General features: G+C 43.5%; 1 protein-coding gene across 1 annotated transcript in view; it reads left to right on the top strand.

Annotated features, from left to right (window-relative positions):
• LOC126252304 (leucine-rich repeat and fibronectin type-III domain-containing protein 5-like) overlaps positions 1-21,074 on the top strand; it is a 304,418-nt gene that overhangs the window by 155,704 nt on the left and 127,640 nt on the right. Inside the window, exon 3 of the mRNA XM_049953186.1 lies at positions 4,766-5,066. Within this exon, the coding sequence (XP_049809143.1) occupies positions 4,766-5,066 (301 nt within the window). The remainder of the gene's footprint in view (positions 1-4,765; positions 5,067-21,074) is intronic.

The following is a 21,074-nucleotide window of genomic DNA, read 5'->3' as shown; positions in this document are numbered from 1 at the left end:
TTGAGCAGTTGACAGTCGTGGAGTCATGAAATCTGCTCCGTTCATCGCCACGCCTACTATCATGGTAAAAACGGACTGAAAATGGTCACATTCTGACCGAAACCGGTAAGCATTGGAAATAAACATTTTATTGCGGTCAAGACTCTTTTTAATCCATTTTAAAGTATTTTTAGCCAGACCGCTGTTTCTCCATGAGAAATGTTCTCAAAATTTACTTCTTAATACTTATTTAGAAACAGCATTCCTTGACATCGCAAACCTGTGAATCCAACATGAAGGTCGGGGGAAAACCGAGAATAATAGCGCAAGTATCTAGTGATTGTTGTGAGATTGGTTAACATAGAGTACAAGTAATGAAGACAATACAAGGAACTATTTAAGGTAATATGTCAGACCTGTTCTGGATTCTAGTGGCAAACTGTTCATGATTACACAAGTCAAATCTTCAGAGTGAATCTCTAAGGTTGTAAAAGGGCTCCAGACTGTTCCGACATTTGGTTATGTGCCCGTGTCTGCCTGTGTACCTCCAAAAACATTCCGTTATGTCCAACTAGCATGCAGTTCTGTTTTAGATTACTACGGAAAATGATAATTACTCGTAAACTTAATATCAATTCATTTCTCTGATTGCAACTAATTATTCAGGTCGAGGGTGGATCTCTAAAACGAATGTTTGTCAATTTACATATGTTGTAGGACTGTTCCGAAAAACTGTATCATAACACTAGACAGTCCACTGAAAGAACTGACTGTGAGTTCCGAATAAAAAATCCTTCGGCCCATTGTTGACATAGGTTATGTACGAAAAAAATGTATCTGCTGTTGCTCCACCGATACCTCTCACACAGCATACGGCGAAGTAAGCATTTCATGGGCAAACTGAAGGACGCTTATTGACGTATCATCTCCCGCAAGATATAACACCGACACTTAAAGTTGTGCTGTGGTAGCAATTCTTGGTCAGCTCTCTGTGACTTGAATGATCCAGTATCGCGTATTTATTCCAGTGAAAGTCAATTTCCTCGCAGCTGTACTTTTATTTTATATTGATACTAATTTCTCATTTCTAGTATACATTTCGAGACCAAATTGTCTTATTTTCGGGTAACTATGAAACACATGTGATCATCTCCATTCATTTATGTAGCCATCGAGCATCTGTCTTACTGTCGTAAGAGAACGTACTTGTATTTATTTATATATTTGTTTGGTTTATTTCTCCTTCGGAAAATTCACTATTATGAAAAAAATGTTTAATTCTCAATAACATATCATTAAAGCGTCCTGTTGCAACATTACTGTAAGGCAACCTGTGCAAAAGCAAATCTGTTATTTTGACGTGGGGTCGAGCAGGCGCCGCGCGGGATTAGCCGAGCGGTCTAAGGCGCTGCAGTCATGGACTGTGCGGCTGGTCCCGGCGGAGGTTCGAGTCCTCCCTCGGGCATGGGTGTGTGTGTTTATCCTTAGGATAATTTAGGTTAAGTCGTGTGTAAGCTTAGGGACTGATGACCTTAGCAGTTAAGTCCCATAAGATTTCACACACATTTGAACATCTTTTGTCGAGGAGGTAAGCACAGAGTGGTCGTCGTGAAACGAGTTAGTAAAGGATAGAGCTGCTGAAGGCAACATGGAAATATGGAAAATAGTGCCTCGTACCTGTTGAGGAATTTGGAAGCAAATGTTTCGAGAGTTGTGAGATAAATCGTTGGAGTGAAGCTCTAAGATGTAACTGATTTGACTTTTCCTACATCTCACGCAGCAGCAGCTCGGTCACACCATATTATAGCTATTGGTGGAGAAATGTTGCTTCCGTCAAGACAGCCTCGCTTTATCCCTTTTTCGTTACGACTCTGGCATCCAGTCGATCGTAAAGAAGGCGAATACTTGACGAGTCGCACGAGTCACTTCTCGTCCATCATAGCCCTCAACTGGAGACGAGTCTAGAGATCGTTCTGACCAGGGAATTTCAAGAACCAGTTTACTCTCCATCCCACCCTCCCATCCCACCTCATTATGTATTACTCCAGTAGCGACAGTTGTGAAGACAGGATTAGAATAAAAACAGTATACAAAGAGGCATTGAAGCAGTCGTTCTTCCCACGCTCCATACACGTATGTAACAGTTTCACGGGCAGTTTGTGGACGAATGTTTGCTGTTGGAACAAATGTCACTTTCCTGCTGCAAGAACGGAAAAAGAGTGGACCTAACAACATTCTACACGTACCGAACGCTGGTTAGCGTCTCCACCAGAAACACAAAAGCTGTACGGGAGTTGTAGCTTATCTCACCCCGGACCATAAGGGCTGGGGTGCAGCCAGTATGTTTTGAATTAGTGCACTCTACGAGACAGTGCTCACCAGGTCTGGGTCGTACGCACAGACGAGCATCATCTTCATCTAGGCATAATCTGCTTTCATCGCTGAAGACCACGGCGCGCCATTCCATCTTTCAAGTGATCGTCTGAAGGCACCAGCCGAGCCGTGCATGTCGATGCTGTGGCGTGAGCGTGTCAATAGTCCCAGCGCTAATAAGCGGTTCGCAACAGCTCACGTTGACACGCCTGGGCTCACAAGCACTTATACCTGTGCTTTGGTAGCTGTACGTTCTGCCACTGCTGTCCCTGCAATACGATTAATTCTGGCGCGCGTCTCTACTGCGTTGACGTTCAGAACCTCGTGTAGTAGTGTGTGAACGTTCACGTGACCACTGATACCATCATCGTTAGCACGTCCAACATGTGTTCCAATTCTCAAGCAAAGAAAGTTCCACCTCTTCGACGGCCACAATTTGACCCCTTTCAAACTCGCTCATTTGGCTGTAGGAAGGACGATTGCATCTCCGTGGCATGGTTGCCTTCTTGCTTCACACATCTGCACCACACTAAGCCATCTGGCTGTGAGCATTCCCTATTAAATGGTGAACACAGAAGACATTCTGGTAGGTGTGGCACTACGCTATCTGTTGGCAGGCGACGTTGAAACCATTATACGAGGGTCACTCCAAAAGAAATGCACTTTTTTTTAAATCCATCTTTTATTCTACATGTTTGGAAGTTTTACAGTGTGTAGATACATTCTTTAGGAACAATATTTTCATTTGTCCACATAATTTCCATCCCTCTCAACTGCCTTACGCCATCTTAGAACCAGCGCCTATATACCCGCATGGTAAAATTCTGGACCAACCTGATGGAGCCAGTGTTTGGCAGCGTGCACAAGGGAGTCATCATCTTCAAACCTTCTTCCACGAAGACAGTCTTTCAGTTTCCCAAAGAGATGATATTCACATGGAGCGAGATCAGGACTGTAAGGCGGGTGTTTCAGTGTTGTCCATCCGAGTTTTGTGATCGCTTCCATGGTTTTTTGACTGACATTTGGCTGTGCATTGTCGTGCAACAGCAAAACATCCTGCTTTTGCCGATGTGGTCGAACACGACTCAGTCGAGCTTGAAGTTTCTTCAGTGTCGTCACATATGCATCAGAATTTATGGTGGTTCCACTTGGCATGATGCCCACAAGCAAGATTCCTACGGAATCGAAAAACACCGTAGCCATTATTTTTCAGTAGAAGGTATGGTTTTGAATTTTTTTTTCTTGGGTTAATTTGCATGATGTCACTCCATTGATTGCCTCTTCGTCTCTGGTGAAAAATGATGGAGCCATGTTTCATCACCTGTCACAATTCTTCCAAGAAATTCATCTCCACCATTCTCGTACTGTTCCAAAAGTTCGCTGCATACCGTTTTTCTTGTTTCTTTGTGAGCCACTGTCAACATCCTGGGAACCCACCTGGCACAAACCTTTTTTAACGCCAACACTTTCAGTATTCTGCAAACACTTCCTTCCCCTACCGCAACGTAGTGTGACAATTCGTTCACTGTGACGCGTCTGTCAGCAGTCACCAATTCGTTAACTCTCTCTGCACATGGCCTGGAGTGTGTGCAGTACGAGGCCTGCCGCTGCGAGGACAATCCTCAATATTGCCGTGCACGCTTTCATCACGTAACCTGCTTGCCCACCGACTAACTGTACTGCGATCGACAGCAGCATCTCCATACACCTTTTTCAACCTCTTGTGGATGTTTTCCACTGTCTCGTTTTCACAGCACAGCAATTCTATGACGGCACGTTGCTTATGACGAACGTCAAGTGTAGCAGCCATCCTGAAGACATGCTGTGACAGCGCCACTCACTGGAACTGGTTGAACTAAGTTTGAAAACAAGCGGGAAGGATGTATTTACACACTGTAAAACCTTCACACATGCAGAATCAAAACTGTATTTTTACAAAAATAGTGTGCATTTCTTTTGGAGTGACCCTCGTAAGTACATCTAAGAATTTCAACATGGTGTTACTATCGGTTCACGAGCGATGGGACACAGCCAGTAGCGATGAGGTTTTTCCCGTACGAACATTTCACGAGTAGGCATGCCGTTATCGCATCAAAATCTACGTCGTCTTTCCGGGTTTACTATTTTTTTTTCGGCAGTGCAATATGTTACTTTACTTGACACGATGCAAACAAGTCGCGAATATGTCAAGATGTTTTGATCAAAATTTCTTTGAAGCTACCACACAAGTTAGTTCCCTTCTTTTACATCCATAATTCTTCCCATGCACATTCGCCTTTTTTTGTGCTACGACAGAAGCGCTTTTCGTTCTGGTTAGGTATTTATTTATTGAAAATAAAATCGGCTTAGGTCGACTGCATGGCCTACAGAGTGTGAGGGCAGAGGAGTGTGTGTTTGTGTGCGGTGCCCGCAGGAGGCGGCGCGTGTGGATGCTGGTGGCCGCCTGCTGGCTCGCCATCTCGCTGCTCGGGCTGGTGGCGCTGCTGCAGCTGATGGCTCCTTCCGGCGACAGAGACGACGACGTCGATACGGAGACGCACCCGCACGACGGCAGACGCGCCGACATCGACGGCCCACCCGTAGCCGACGTCGTCGCCGTGCGCAGCTACCGGACACAGTCCTGCGGTATCCAGCCGACGTGCCAAGTTACGTGCCAAAATATGAAAGGCGAACACCTGAGCTCCAGCATCTCAGAGCTTCTGGAAAACCACAAGGTAACCCATTTCTATCCCACACAACAACGCAGTCTACGAATTATTACAGCATGTTGTTGTGGCCTTCAGTCCTGAGACTGGTTTCATGCAGCTCTCCATGCTACTCTGTCCTGTGCAAGCTTCTTCATCTCCCAGTACCTACTGCAACCTACATCCTTCTGAATCTGTTTAATGTAGTCATCTCTTGGTCTCCCTCTACGATTTTTACTCTCCGCGCTGCCCTCCAATACTAAATTGGTGATCCCTTGATGCCTCAGAACATGTCCCACCAACCGATCCCTTCTTCTACTCAAGTTGTGCCACAAACTCCTCTTCTCCCCAATCCTATTCAATACCTCCTCATTAGTTATGTGATCTACCCATCTAATCTTCAGCATTCTTCTGTAACACCACATTTCGAAAGCTTTTATTCTCTTCTTGTCTAAACTATTTATCGTCCATGTTTCACTTCCATACAAATACTTATATAAATGACTTCCCGACACTTAAATCTATACTCGATGTGAAAAAATTTCTCTTCTTCAGAAACGCTTTCCTTGCCATTGCCAGTCTACATTTTATATCCTCCCTACTTCGATACTTCGACCATCATCAGTTATTTTGCTCCCCAAATAGCAAAACTCCTTTACTACTTTAAGTGTCTCATTTCCTAATCTAATTCCCTCAGCATCACCCGACTTAATTCGACTACATTCCATTATCCTCGTCTTCCTTTTGTTGATGTTCATCTTATACCCTCCTTTCAAGACACTGTCCATTCCGTTCAACTGCTCTTCCAAGTTCATTGCTGTCTCTGACAGAATCACAATGTCATCGGCGATCCTCAAAGTTTTTATTTCTTCTCCATGTATTTTAATACCTACTCCGAATTTTTCTTTTGTTTCCTTTACTGCTTGCTCAATATATTACAGCATAACAATAAAAAATTAAAAACGAATACCACTGGAGCAAAAGTACGATATCGAAATGACTTCACATATTATACAGATCGTGCATCGTACACAGTCCTAATCACAGTGGCATACGGTTATTCCTTGGAGACTTCATGAACGCTCAGCACTCTATTTATGATGCGTTATAAGTATATGATCATCACATAACTGAAGCCAAAATTAACACAAAAGACAAAATTAGAGAAACTTATACACTGAAGCGTCAAAGAAACTGATATAGGCATAGGTATTCAAATACAGAGATATGTAAAAAAGACAGAATACGGCGCTGCGGTCGGCAGCGTCTATACAGAGTGGTCCATTGATAGTGACGGGGCCAAATATCTCACGCAATAAGCATCAAACGAAAAAACTACAAAGAACGAAACTCATCTAGCTTGAAGGGGCAAACCAGATGGTGCTATCGTTGGCCCGCTAGATGGCGCTACCATAGGTCAAACAGATATCAACTCGTTTTTTTAAAATAGGAACTTTCGTGTTAGCAGAAGAGCCAACAGCGTGTTACGAGTGGAGGCCGAAATGCACGCGTTTTAGCTCACGCAGGCTGGCGTGAGGAGGGAAGAACTATACTGACGTGAGGTCTGGAACATGACAAGGAATGAGAATTCAGAAAGCGGACGTAATTAGTTTGATACTTAACTTTAATCCATTTATGATGAACGTCGCTCTTGACGGTACATTAGTCACAATATTATCTGTTCAGAATACATTCTTCAAGAACATGGCGCCGTGCTAGGTCGTAGCAAATGACGTAGCTGAAGGCTATGCTAAACCATCGTCTCTGCAAATGAGAGCGTATGTAGACACTGAACCATCGCTAGCAAAGTCGGCTGTACAACTGGGGCGAGTGCTAGGGAGTCTCTCTAGACTAGACCTGCCATGTGGCGGCGCTCGGTCTGCAATCACTGATAGAAGCGACACGAGGGTCCAACGTATACTAACGGACCGCGGCCGATTTAAAGGCTACCACCTAGCAAGTGTGGTGTCTGGCGGTGACACCACAGGAATCCCCATTTTTTATTACATATTCGTGTAGTACGTAAAGAAATACGAATGTTTCAGTTGGACCACATTCTTCGCTTTGCCATAGATGGCGCTATAATAGTCATAAACGTATAAGTACGTGGTATCACGTAACATTCCGCCAGTGCGGACGGATTTGCTTAGTGATACATTACATACGTTACCCGTGTAAAATGGACCTTTACCAATTGCGGAAAAGATCGATATCGTGTTGATGTGTGGCTATTTTGATCAAAACGCCCAACGGGCGTGTGCTACTTATGCTGCTCGGTATCCTGGATGACATCATCCAAGTGTCCGGACCGTTCGCCGAATAGTTACGTTATTTAAGGAAACAGGAAGTGTTCAGCCACATGTGAAACGTCAACCACGACCTGCAACAGATTTTTGTGCTGCAACACATGTTAAATATAGTTACCAACTTTTTAGGAAAGCTGATCCAGTTGCTGTACAGACTTTTGTAAACCTTATCAAGGAACAAGAGTGGCAAGATGTTTATAGTGTTGATACAGTAGACGATAAATATAATGCTTTCCTCAAGACTTTTCTCGTGCTCTTTGAAAGTTGCTTTCCGTTAGAACGTTCAAAACAGGGTACTAGCACAAACAGGCAGCCTGGGTGGCTGACTAATGGGATAAGAATATCTTGTAGAACAAAGTGGCAATTATATCAAAACGTTAGAAACAGTCAAAATCTAAATGCAGCAGCCCATTACAAACAGTATTGTAAGGTGCTTAAAAAAGTTATTAGGAAGGCAAAAAGTATGTGGTATGCAGATAGAATAGCTAAGTCTCAGGACAAAATTAAAACCATATGGCCAGTCGTAAAGGAAGTGGCTGGTCTGCAGAGACAGGTCGAGAATATAGAATCAGTGCGTAGTGGGGATGTCCGTGTTACTGATAAGTCGCATATATGTACAGAACTTAATAATCACTTTCTGAATATAGCAGGTGAACTAAATAGAAACCTAGTCCCAACAGGGAATCATATAGCGCTCTTAGAAAAAAGTGTTCCGAGACTGTTACCTGAAATGCTCCTCCATGATACTGACAAGAGGGAGATTGAGTTAATAATCAAATCACTAAAGACCAAGAACTCTCATGGATATGACGGGGTATCTAGCAGAATACTGAAGTATTGTTCCACGTATGTTAGCTCAGTACTTAGCCATATCTGTAACTTTTCCTTTAGGAGTGGTCGGTTTCCTGACCGATTAAAGTACTCGGTAGTGAAGCCACTTTATAAAAAGGGAGACAGGGATAATGTTGACAATTATAGACCTATTTCTATGCCATCGGTGTTTGCTAAAGTTATCGAGAGGGTTGTATATACAAGGTTACTGCAGCATTTAAATTCACATAATTTGCTGTCAAATGTACAGTTTGGTTTTAGAAATGGCTTAACAACTGAAAATGCTATAGTCTCTTTTCTCTGTGAGGTTTTGGACGGATTAAATAAAAGGTTGCGAACGTTAGGTGTTTTCTTTGATTTAACGAAGGCTTTTGACTGTGTTGACCACAAAATATTACTGCAGAAGTTGGAACATTATGGAGTAAGGGGAGTAGCTTACAATTGGTTCGCCTCCTACTTTAAGAACAGAAAGCAGAAGGTAATCCTCCGCAATATTGAGAGTGGTAATGATGTTCAGTCCCAATGGGGCACTGTTAAATGGGGCGTTCCCCAGGGGTCGGTGCTGGGGCCACTGCTGTTTCTTGTTTATATAAATGATATGCCTTCTAGTATTACAGGTGATTCAAAAATATTTCTGTTTGCTGATGACACCACCTTGGTAGTGAAGGATCTTGTGTGTAATATTGAAACATTATCAAATAATGTAGTTCATGATATAAGTTCGTGGCTTGTGGAAAATAATTTGATGCTAAATCACAGTAAGACTCAGTTTTTACAGTTTCTAACTCACAATTCAACAAGAACTCACATTTTAATCAGACAGAATGGGCATGTTATAAGCGAGACGGAACAGTTCAAGTTCCTAGGCGTACGGATAGATAGTAAGCTGTTGTGGAAAGCCCATGTTCAGGATCTTGTTCAGAAACTAAATGCCGCTTTATTTACCATTAGAACAGTATCTGAAATAAGTGACATTTCAACACGAAAAGTAGTATACTTCGCATATTTTCATACGCTTATGTCATATGGTATTATTTTTTGGGGTAATTCTTCTGATTCAAAAAGGGTATTTTTGGCTCAAAAACGGGCTGTTCGAGCTATGTATGGTGTAAGTTCGAAAACCTCTTGTCGACCCCTATTCAATAGTCTGGGAATTTTGACATTGCCCTCACAGTATGTATTTTCTTTAATGTCGTTTGTTGTTAGCAATATTAGCTTATTCCCAAGAGTTAGCAGCTTTCACTCAGTTAATACTAGGCAGAAATCAAATCTGCATGTGGAATGTACTTCCTTGACTCTTGTGCAGAAAGGAGTGCAATATTCTGCTGCATCCATTTTCAATAAGCTACCACAAGAACTCAAAAATCTTGGCAGTAGCCCAAACACTTTTAAGTCTAAACTGAAGAGTTTCCTCATGGCTCACTCCTTCTATTCTGTCGAGGAGCTCCTGGAAGAGCTAAAAAATTAAGCAAATTCCAGTGTTACATTCTTGATTTTCTTTATTTAAACTAACGACTTGTCGCCTGAATATGTTTCTTATATTTCATTTTATCTGTTTCTACAATCGTGTTATAATTTCATGTATTGACTCGTTCCATGACCATGGAGACTTCTCCTAAATGTGGTCCCACGGAACAATAAATAAATAAATAAATAAATAATGATGCACAAGTGGGTGTCTTAGCTGCTGTCGCGGCTAATCCGCACATCAGTAGCAGACAAATGCGCGATAATCGGGAATCTCAAAAACTTCGGTGTTGAGAATGCTACATCAACATCGATTGTACCCGTATCATAATACTATGCACCAAGAATTGCATGACGACGACTCTGAACGTCGTTTACAGTTCTGTCACTACGCACAAGAGAAATTACGGGACGATGACAGATTGTTTGCACGCGTTCCATTTAGCGACGAAGCGTCATTCACCAACAGCGGTAACCTAAACCGGCATAATATGCACTATTGGGCAACGGAAAATCCACGATGGCTGCGACAAGTGGAACATCAGCGACCTTGGCGGGTTAATGTATGGTGCGGCATTACGGGAGGAAGGATAATTGGCCCTCATTTTATCGATGGCAATCTAAATGGTGCAATGTATGCTGATTTCCTACATAATGTTCTACCGATGTTACTACAAGATGTTTCACTGCATGACAGAATGGCGATGTACTTCCAACATGATGGACGTATGGCACATAGCTCGCCTTGCGGTTGAAGCGGTATTGAGTAGCATATTTCATGACAGGTGGATTGGTCGTCGAAGCACCGTACCATGGCCCGCACGGTCACCTGACGTCCCCGGATTTCTTTCTGTGGGGAAAGTTGAAGGATATTTGCTACCGTGATCCACCGACAACGCCTGACAACATGCGTCAGCACATTGTCAATGCATGTGCGAACATTACGAAAGGCGAACTACTCGCTGTTGAGAGGAATGTCGTTACACGTATTGCCAAATGCATTGAGGTTGACGGACATCATTTTGAGCATTTATTGCATTAATGTGGTATTTATAAGTAATCACGCTGTAACAGCATGCGTTCTCAGAAATGATAAGTTCACAAAGGTACATGTATCACATTGGAACAACCTAAATAAAATGTTCAAACGTACCTACGTTCTGTTTTTTAATTTAGAAAACCTACCTGTTACCAACTGTTCGTCAAAAATTGTGCGCCATATGTTTGTGACTATTACAACGCCATCTATCACAAAGCTAAAAAAGTGGTCCAACTAAAACATTCATATTTCTTCACGTACTACACGAATATATAATAAAAAATGGGGATTCCTATTTTTAAAAAAAACGCAGTTGATATCCGTTTGACCTATGGCAGCGCCATATAGCGAGCCAAGCATAGCGCCATCTGGTTTCCCCCTTCAAGCTAGACAAGTTTCGTTCTTTGTAGTTTTTTCGTTTGACGCTTATTTCGTGAGATATTTGGCCCGGTCACGATCAATGGACCACCCTGTATAAGACGACAAGTGTCTGGCGCAGTTGTTAGATCGGTTACTGCTGCTGCAATGGCAGGTTATCAAGATTTAAGAGAGTTTTAACGTGGTGTTACTATCGGCGCACGAGCGATGGGACGTAGCATCTCCGAGGTAGCGACGAAGAGAGGATTTTCTTGTACGACCATTTCACGAGTGTAGAGAGAATATCAGGAATCCAGTAAAACATTAAATCTCTGAAATCGCTGCGGCAGGAAAAAGATACTGCAAAAATGGGACCACCACCGACTGAACAGAATCGTTCAACTTGACAGAAGTGCAACCCTTCCGCAGATAGCTGTAGATTTCAGTGCTGGGCCATCAATAAGTGTCAGCGTGAGAACCATTAAACGGTACATCATCGATATGGGCTTTCGGAGCCGAAGGCCCACTCGGGTACCCTTGATGACTGCACGACACAAAGCTTTACGCCTCGCCTGGGCCCGTCAACACCGACATTGGACTGTTGATGACTGGAAACATGTTGCATGGTCGTACGAGCCTTGTTTCAAATTGTATCGAGCGGATGAATGTATCGGTTATGGAGGCAACTTCATGAATCCATGGAGCCTGTAGATCAACAGGGCATTGCTGAAGTTGCTGGAGACTCTGTAATGGTGTTGGGCGTGTCCAGTTGGAGTGAAATGCGACCCCTGATACGTCTAGAGCACAGATGGGCCATGTCTAACCGTGTCAGGGCGGACGGGGGTAGACATAGATAGATAGACGAGATGGGGAGGGGGAGGGGGGCACTAAAGTCAGGGAAGGGGCAGATGAGGTGGATGTAGGAGGTGAGGGTGAGGGTGAGATGAGCGTGGAAAGAGCCAAGTGATGGGGTAATACGGTTCTCGAGTCTGATGCCTCCAGTCTGGCATGTGACGTCTCAACGTAACGTGTTTTGAAAATACGCTTAACAGCAATTGCACTTGAGAGTGTAAATTTTTCTTGTACTGCTCACTTGTATGAGCTTTCCTAACGATACAGGGTGATTCAAAAAGAATACCACAACTTTAGGAATTTAAAACTCTGCAACGACAAAAGGCAGAGCTAAGCACTATCTGTCGGCGAATTAAGGGAGCTATAAAGTTTCAATTAGTTGTACATTTGTTCGCTTGAGGCGCTGTTGACTAGGCGTCAGCGTCAGTTGATGCTAAGATGGCGACCGCTCAACAGAAAGCATTTTGTGTTATTGAGTACGGCAGAAGTGAATCGACGACAGTTGTTCAGCGTGCATTTCGAACGAAGTATGGTGTTAAACCTCCTGATAGGTGGTGTATTAAACGTTGGTATAAACAGTTTACAGAGAATGGGTGTTTGTGCAAAGGGAAAAGTTCTGGACGGCCGAGAACGAGTGATGAAAATGTAGCACGCATCCAGCAAGCATTTGTTCGCAGCCCAGGAAAATCGACTCGCAGAGCTAGCAGAGAGCTGCAAATTCCACAATCAACTGTATGGAGAGTCCTACGAAAAAGATTAGTTATGAAACCGTATCGTCTGAAATTGGTTCAAGCACTGTCTGCAGCTGATAAGATTAAAAGAATCGATTTCTGTGATTTGATCCTTGCTCAAATGGAAACAGATGAATCTTTCGTTTCAAAGATTGTGTTTAGTGATGAAACTTTCCACACTAACGGGAAAGTCAACCGTCACAATGTCTGTATATGGGGCACTGAGAATCCGCGGGAAACATCTCAGTATGAACGTGACTCGCCTAAGGTGAACGTTTCTGTGCCATTTCAGCCAATAAAGTTTTTGGTCCCTTTTTCTTCGAAGGTGCTACTGTAACTGGACTACAGTATCTGGAGATGTTAGAGAATTGGCTGTTCCCTCAGCTCGAACAAGAAGCACAACAATTCATATTTCAGCAGGATGGAGCGCCACCACATTGGCACTTATCTGTCCGTAACTACCTGAACGTCAACTACCCGAGGCGATGGATCGGCCGCCAGGCAGCCCGTGACAGAGCACTTCATCACTGGCCTCCAAGAAGCCCTGATCTTACCCCCTGCGATTTTTTCTTATGGGGGTATGTTAAGGATATGGTGTTTCGGCCACCTCTCCCAGCCACCATTGATGATTTGAAACGAGAAATAACAGCAGCTATCCACACTGTTACGCCTGATATGCTACAGAGAGTGTGGAACGAGTTGGAGTATCGGGTTGATATTGCTCGTGTGTCTGGAGGAGGCCATATTGAACATCTCTGAACTTGTTTTTGAGTGAAAAAAAACCTTTTTAAATACTCTTTGTAATGATGTATAACAGAAGGTTATATTATGTTTCTTTCATTAAATACACATTTTTAAAGTTGTGGTATTCTTTTTGAATCACCCTGTATTGTAAAAATTTATACTCAACGTATACTTTCGTTCCTGTTGTTACATTGGTCTTCCAGTATTTATAAATAAGCTTCTCTAATTTTGTCTTTTGTGTCAATTTTAGCCACAGTTATCTGATGATGATAACTCGAAACGAATCATAAATAAAGTATTTAGCGACCAAGACATTTCCATGGAATTACTACATGCCAAGTCTGAATGATCACATACCTTAAAAACGGATGACTTCATCAGTCAAATGGAACATGATCACAGTGTCAGATGCGTTTCAGTACGTTCTATACCCACCTCGATATAATACAGTAATATAAGAAGGAAAGGAAGGATTACTTTTTCATTTATTTGTTTATGCATTTACTTCATCTGACAAGACTACGGCTTTCGGGCCCTCTGTTATATCCAACCAGGGAATTTATCAGGCGTAGAAGTATGAAAGCGAAATTTCCCCATAGATGGTGCTGGCCGTCAATGTAGGGGCCGTGAGATTGTGTCTGCAGCGTCATCTGCTTCCTGTAACGGCTGACGACGAATGTCAACACACAGTAACCGAAGTTCCGTACATCGGTATTGTTTTAAATGCGTAAACATGCCGAGTTTTGTGCCTACGAACTACGATTTGCAGACTGCATTGGTTTTCTGTTATCAATTTGAAGAAGACTGCTGCAGAATAGCATCTAATGCTTGTCGGTGCTTTCGGCGAACATGCTCTTGGGAAAACACAGTGTTTCGAGTGGTTCAAAAAATTCAAAAGTAGTGATTTTGACGTGAGAAACGACGAGCGCGGGAAACCACCGAAAAAGTTCGAAGACAACGAATTACAGGCTTTGTTGAATGAAGATGATACTCAGGCTCAACAGGAACTCGCAGAACAACTGAATGTGATGCAGAAAGCCGTTTCTCTTCGGTTGAAAGCTATAGGAAAGGCGCAGAAGATGAGAAAATGGATTCCACACGAACTGAATGAAAGACAGCAAGCAAATCGAAAGACCACTTCTACATCTACATTTATACTCCGCAAGCCACCCAACGGTGTGTGGCGGAGGGCACTTTACGTGCCACTGTCATTACCTCCCTTTCCTGTTCCAGTCGCGTATGGTTCGCGGGAAGAACGACTGTCTGAAAGCCTCCGTGCGCGCTCTAATCTCTCTAATTTTACATTCGTGATCTCCTCGGGAGGTATAAGTAGGGGGAAGCAATATATTCGATACCTCATCCAGAAACGCACCCTCTCGAAACCTGGCGAGCAAGCTACACCGCGATGCAGAGCGCCTCTCCTGCAGAGTCTGCCACTTGAGTTTATTAAACATCTCCGTAACGCTATCACGGTTACCAAATAACCCTGTGATGAAACGCGCCGCTCTTCTTTGGATCTTCTCTATCTCCTCCGTCAACCCGATCTGGTACGGATCCCACACTGATGAGCAATACTCAAGTATAGGTCGAACGAGTGTTTTGTAAGCCACCTCCTTTGTTGATGGACTACATTTTCTAAGCACTCTCCCAATGAATCTCAACCTGGTACCCACCTTACCAACAATTAATTTTATATGATCATTCCACTTCAAATCGTTCCACACGCATACTCCCAGATATTTTACAGAAGTAACTGCTACCAGTGTTTGTTCCGCTATCATATAATCATACAATAAAGGATCCTTCTTTCTATGTATTCGCAATACATTACATTTGTCTATGTTAAGGGACAGTTGCCACTCCCTGCACCAAGTGCCTATCCGCTGCAGATCTTCCTGCATTTCGCTACAATTTTCTAATGCTGCAACTTCTCTGTATACTACAGCATCATCCGCGAAAAGCCGCATGGAACTTCCGACACTATCTACTAGGTCATTTATATATATCGTGAAAAGCAATGGTCCCATAACACTCCCCTGTGGCACGCCAGAGGTTACTTTAACGTCTGTAGACGTCTCTCCATTGATAACAACATGCTGTGTTCTGTTTGCTAAAAACTCTTCAATCCAGCCACACAGCTGGTCTGATATTCCGTAGGCTCTTACTTTGTTTATCAGGCGACAGTGCGGAACTGTATCGAACGCCTTCCGGAAGTCAAGAAAAATAGCATCTACCTGGGAGCCTGTATCTAATATTTTCTGGGTCTCATGAACAAATAACGCGAGTTGGGTCTCACACGATCGCTGTTTCCGGAATCCATGTTGATTCCTACATAGTAGATTCTGGGTTTCCAAAAACGACATGATACTCGAGCAAAAAACATGTTCTAAAATTCTACAACAGATCGACGTCAGAGATATAGGTCTATAGTTTTGCGCATCTGCTCGACGACCCTTCTTGAAGACTGGGACTACCTGTGCTCTTTTCCAATCATTTGGAACCCTCCGTTCCTCTAGAGACTTGCGGTACACGGCTGTTAGAAGGGGGGCAAGTTCTTTCGCGTACTCTGTGTAGAATCGAATTGGTATCCCGTCAGGTCCAGTGGACTTTCCTCTGTTCAGTGATTCCAGTTGCTTTTCTATTTCTTGGACACTTATTTCGATGTCAGCCATTTTTTCGTTTGTGCGAGGATTTAGAGAAGGAACTGCAGTGCGGTCTTCCTCTGTGAAACAGCTTTGGATAAAGGTGTTTAGTATTTCAGCTTTACGCGTGTCATCCTCTGTTTCAATGCCATCATCATCCCGGAGTGTCTGGATATGCTGTTTCGAGCCACTTACTGATTTAACGTAAGACCAGAACTTCCTAGGATTTTCTGTCAAGTCGGTACATAGAATTTTACTTTCGAATTCACTGAACGCTTCTCGCATAGCCGTCCTTACGCTAACTTTGACATCGCTTAGCTTCTGTTTGTCTGAGAGGTTTTGGCTGCGTTTAAACTTTGAGTGAAGCTCTCTTTGCTTTCGCAGTAGTTTCCTAACTTCGTTGTTGTACCACGGTGGGTTTTTCCCGTCCCTCACAGTTTTACTCGGCACGTGCCTGTCTAAAACGCATTTTACGATTGCCTTGAACTTTTTCCATAAACACTCAACATTGTCAGTGTCGGAACAGAAATTTTAGTTTTGATCTGTTAGGTAGTCTGAAATCTGCCTTCTATTACTCTTGCTAAACAGATAAACCTTCCTCCCTTTTTTTATATTCCTATTAACTTCCATATTCAGGGATGCTGCAACGGCCTTATGATCACTGATTCCCTGTTCTGCACTTACAGAGTCGAAAAGTTCGGGTCTGTTTGTTATCAGTAGGTCCAAGATGTTATCTCCACGAGTCGGTTCCCTGTTTAATTGCTCGAGGTAATTTTCGGATAGTGCACTCAGTATAATGTCACTCGATGCTCTGTCCCTACCACCCGTCCTAAACATCTGAGTGTCCCAGTCTATATCCGGTAAATTGAAATCTCCACCTAAGACTATAACATGCTGAGGAAATTCATGTGAAATGTATTCCAAATTTTGTGAAATGCTGCCCACCAGATACAAAAGGAACTCGTTTCTCCATCGAATAGTGACAGGTAATGAAAAATGGATATATTTTGAGAATCCTATACGCCGTAAATCATGGGTGAATCCAGGCAAACCATCGACGTCCACTGCAAGACCAAATCGCTTTGGAAAGATGAGAGTGCTCTGTGTTTGCTGAAATCAGAAGTGTGTCATCTAGTATGAGCTGCTAAAACCTGTTGAAACTGTTAACGCTGATTGCTACCAACAGAAAATGATCCATTTAAATCGAGAATTACGTGGAAAACGAACGGAATATGGAAAAAGGCAACACAAAGTTATACTGCTCCATGATAACGGCCCATCAGACACAGCAAAACGGGTCAGGGAAACGATCGAGGCGTTCAGTTGTAAAATACTAGGGCACACGGCTTAGTCTCTACACTTGGCTCCTCCGATTATCATCTATTCGCATCACTGGAACACGCTCTCGCTGAACAACGCTTCAGTTCGTATGAAAATGGCTCGCTTACTGGTTCGCTTCCAAAGAAGAACCGTTTCTTTCACGTAGTATTCTTAGCCTGCCGGAGAGGTGAGAGAAATTTATAAATAGCAATTGAGATTATTTTGAATATAATATTGTTTATCAGTTTGAAACAACAGACGTGTAATTATTGCAGCCAAATTCCGGTTTCATACTCCTACACGTGGTACATATTTTACATTTCAAATAAACTCTCTGATCCAAAGTACACAGATACCTATTTGTGTACATTAACATAGAGTGTGTCCACCCTTCGCCTTTGTAATGGCTAGAGTTCTGCCGGGAATACTCTCAATGAGGTGTCATATCTATGGAGAAGTTGTAGCCCGTCGACTCTTATAATTGCCGACTAGTCTCTATACAAGTTGTGAATACCCTTTCGCACCCTATATTTTAGCCTCGCTACTTTCAGAATTTCAAGGAGAGTATTCCAGTCAACATTGTCAAAAGCTTTCTCTGAGTCTACAAATGCTACAAATGCAGGTTTCCTTTTCCTTAACCTATGTTCTAAGATAAGTCGTAGGGTCCACTTTGAATCTTTTCTCCGAAGTCCAATGTGACCTTTCCCGAGATCAGCTTCTATCACTTTTTCCGTTATTCCGTATGGAATTCGTGTTAGTGTTTTGCAACCACGACTTTTTAAACTGATAGTCGGTAATTTTCACACTTGTCAGCAACTGCTTGTCTAGGTAACGTATTTAAGTGATGATTGGAAGATCATAGGTTAATGTAAGTTCAAGATAAGCCATTGGAAATGTAAAACGCTGGTACATTAATAACAGGTGTAACTGCCAGAATGTTGAATGAAGTATGCAAATGAGCATCCGTTCAGTTGTACAGGTGGCGGATGTCAGTTTGTAGGATGGACTTCCATGCCTGTTGCACTTGGTCGGTCAAGAAAAGGGACGGTTAATGCCGTTTACGGATGATGCTGGTGTTGTCGACCGATGATGTTTCATATGTACTCGACTGGGGACAGATCTGGTGATCGAGAAGTCCCAGGCAACATTTCGACATTCTGTAAATCATGTTTGGTCACAACAGCGGTACGTAGATGAAAGTTATCCAGTTGGAAAACACCTCGTGGAATGCTGTTCATTAATGGAAGCACAACAGGTCGACGTACAGTTTTTCAGTCAGGGTGGCTGGGTGTTCATGAGAGTGATCCTGGTGCCATACGATATCGAGCCCCGACCGCATGCAGACAGATCGGTTGCAGAACCTTAACTAGTCTCCTTCTGATCAACACAAATCCATAATTGGCACCGAGAGGCGGAACTGGCTTCATTATAACACACTACAGACCTCCACCCTGACCACCGACGATATCTTGCTTGACACAAATCAAGTCGTAAATAGTGACGGTTTGGGGTCAGTGGAATGCATGCTAAAAGGAGTCTGACTGTAAGCTGTCCTTGAAGTAACCGATTTGTAACAGTTCGTTACTCCACAGTGGTGCCAACTGCTGGCCAAATTGCTGCTCCAGATGCTGAACACGGTGGTCTTCGCTTTCGGTAGTGCCACGTGGCTGTCCAGAGCCCGGTCGTCTTGCAACCATACATTGTCGTGAGCACGGCTGCCAGTAATGATGTACGTTGGCTACATTCCTGCCAAGTCTTTCTGCACTATCGCAAAAGAAACATCCAGCTTCTCGTAGCCATCTTGAACGACCTCTTTAAAATTTAATGAGGTGTTGATAATGGTGCCTTTCACGCTCCCAGATCCGTCTCCTCAAGCTCCTTTCTGGCCGTACATGGGGTCTGGACCCCTCCACCATCCTTCACACTTATAAATTCCTCATCCGCCCTATCCTCTGCTACACCCATCCTGCCTGGATCTCCACCCCTCCTACCTTTTACAAATCCCTTCAAATCCTTGAACGCCATGCACTCTGCCTCACCTATCGTATCCGTCTCCCCTCCCCCACGCGGATCCTGTACGATCTTCTTCCGTTACCCCACCTCCTCCTCTTCCTCAAATGGATACAGATCCTATGCACCTCCCATAAACTAGATCCCCCTCACCCGCTTGTCTCTCACATCCTCTCCCATCCCCGTCCACTGCCGCACCTGTATTTCCACGTCCCACCTGCTCTCCATCTCTCCACCCTCTTTACCCTTTCCCGAGGTGGCTTCTGCCAGCTCCCCCTCCCTGATGATGCCCTCCTCCCCTCCATTTACCCTTCCTATCAACTTTGATCCTCCCCTCCCACTTCCTGTGTTTTTTTCTTCTGGCACCCTCTCTCCCTTCTCTCCCCCTTCCCTCCATCCTCCCTTTCTCCCCACTCCTTCCCTGGGCTTCCCCTACCCCCTTACCTTCATTCCTCCCGCCATCCCCTCTGCCATCGGCATCTTTGTTCTCCTCTCTCCCCCCCCCACCCCCTTTTTCCCCTCTCGGCAGGTCCCCGGACTCGCACACGTTACATGGACATTCACCCGCCGGAGATCACCGCCATCAGTTTCTCGTGTGTGTGCCATCGTGTTTGTGTTTAGTGTTCTTCGCCGTCACGCTCCTTCGTTCACCTGTGCCGTCGAAGTCGTCAGTGTTTGTGCGCCGTGCCGACAGATTTTAGTGTGTTATTCGTCGAGTGTGAACGGCTTCGTGTTCTCTGTTTCTGTGACTTCTGTTTTTTGCCCATCACTTTGTTCAATATCTTATGTGTCTTCATTGTATTTTCATTTGTCAAACTTGTGGGTGAAGAGCGGTGTAGTATGCTGCTGCCAGCCCACCTTCTGTAAAGGTGTTAAATAACGATAAAGGGGAAAAAATGGTGCCTTTGTCATCTTAAAGGCGTCGTTGACTAACATCAATTCACCACATTCAATTTCAAAGGTAACTAACGCTCACGACCGTTACACCGTGTGCTGAAAGCAAACCTGATCTGCATTGTAGTACCACTTTTATACGACTGGCGCAAAATTTGAACAGATTATACCTTCGAGATATGAAAACACGCCTACCAACTTTCGTTTGTGTCACACAATTCCATCTTGGTGTTTCGATTATTTCTGTCAGTGTAGCTATCCTTGTTTTATTTGTTGTTACAAGTTTTTGGTGAAAGAATAGTGGTTAGTTTTTTAGTAGGGGGATTCTTGTGGACGACAGTTTTTTGCCACTTTGAGGTTGACTGGTGCTCAGAAAAATTGATTCATCTCGTCAGCTGGGACTTGAAAATCAGTTTCATATTTTGGCTTTCCATCACCCAAGCTGCGGAGATTCTTCCAAAAAGTCCCGGCTGTCTGATCACGGCACACAAATAAACAAGAGCGCAAGATTTTGGCATTTAGAACGAATTGCTATACCAGGTTTTGCTGCTTTTTGTGTTCTTTGTAACGTTCGTGTCTCGAATTTGTCTTGAAAAGTTTTCAAGCAGAATTCCTATTGACCATAATTTGATGTAATTCATTCCTCAACAAAGGAGCAGGCATTTTTCTTCCACAGTTTATACGTACAGAAGCGTAGTAGTTGTAAAAGTAGAGTGTTTATTAGTAAATTTTGTCATCGATTTTGGGCTATCTGATTATTTGATACTATGAGGTTTATGAGCAGTCAGCTGTAGAGCGGCACGATCTACACAGATGGAAAGAATTCGCAGCACCAAGGAGGACTT

The sequence above is a fragment of the Schistocerca nitens genome, chromosome 4 (genome assembly GCF_023898315.1).
Source record: "Schistocerca nitens isolate TAMUIC-IGC-003100 chromosome 4, iqSchNite1.1, whole genome shotgun sequence".
In the NCBI taxonomy this organism is placed as follows: domain Eukaryota; kingdom Metazoa; phylum Arthropoda; class Insecta; order Orthoptera; family Acrididae; genus Schistocerca; species Schistocerca nitens.
This window is presented reverse-complemented; position numbering and strand designations above follow the sequence as displayed.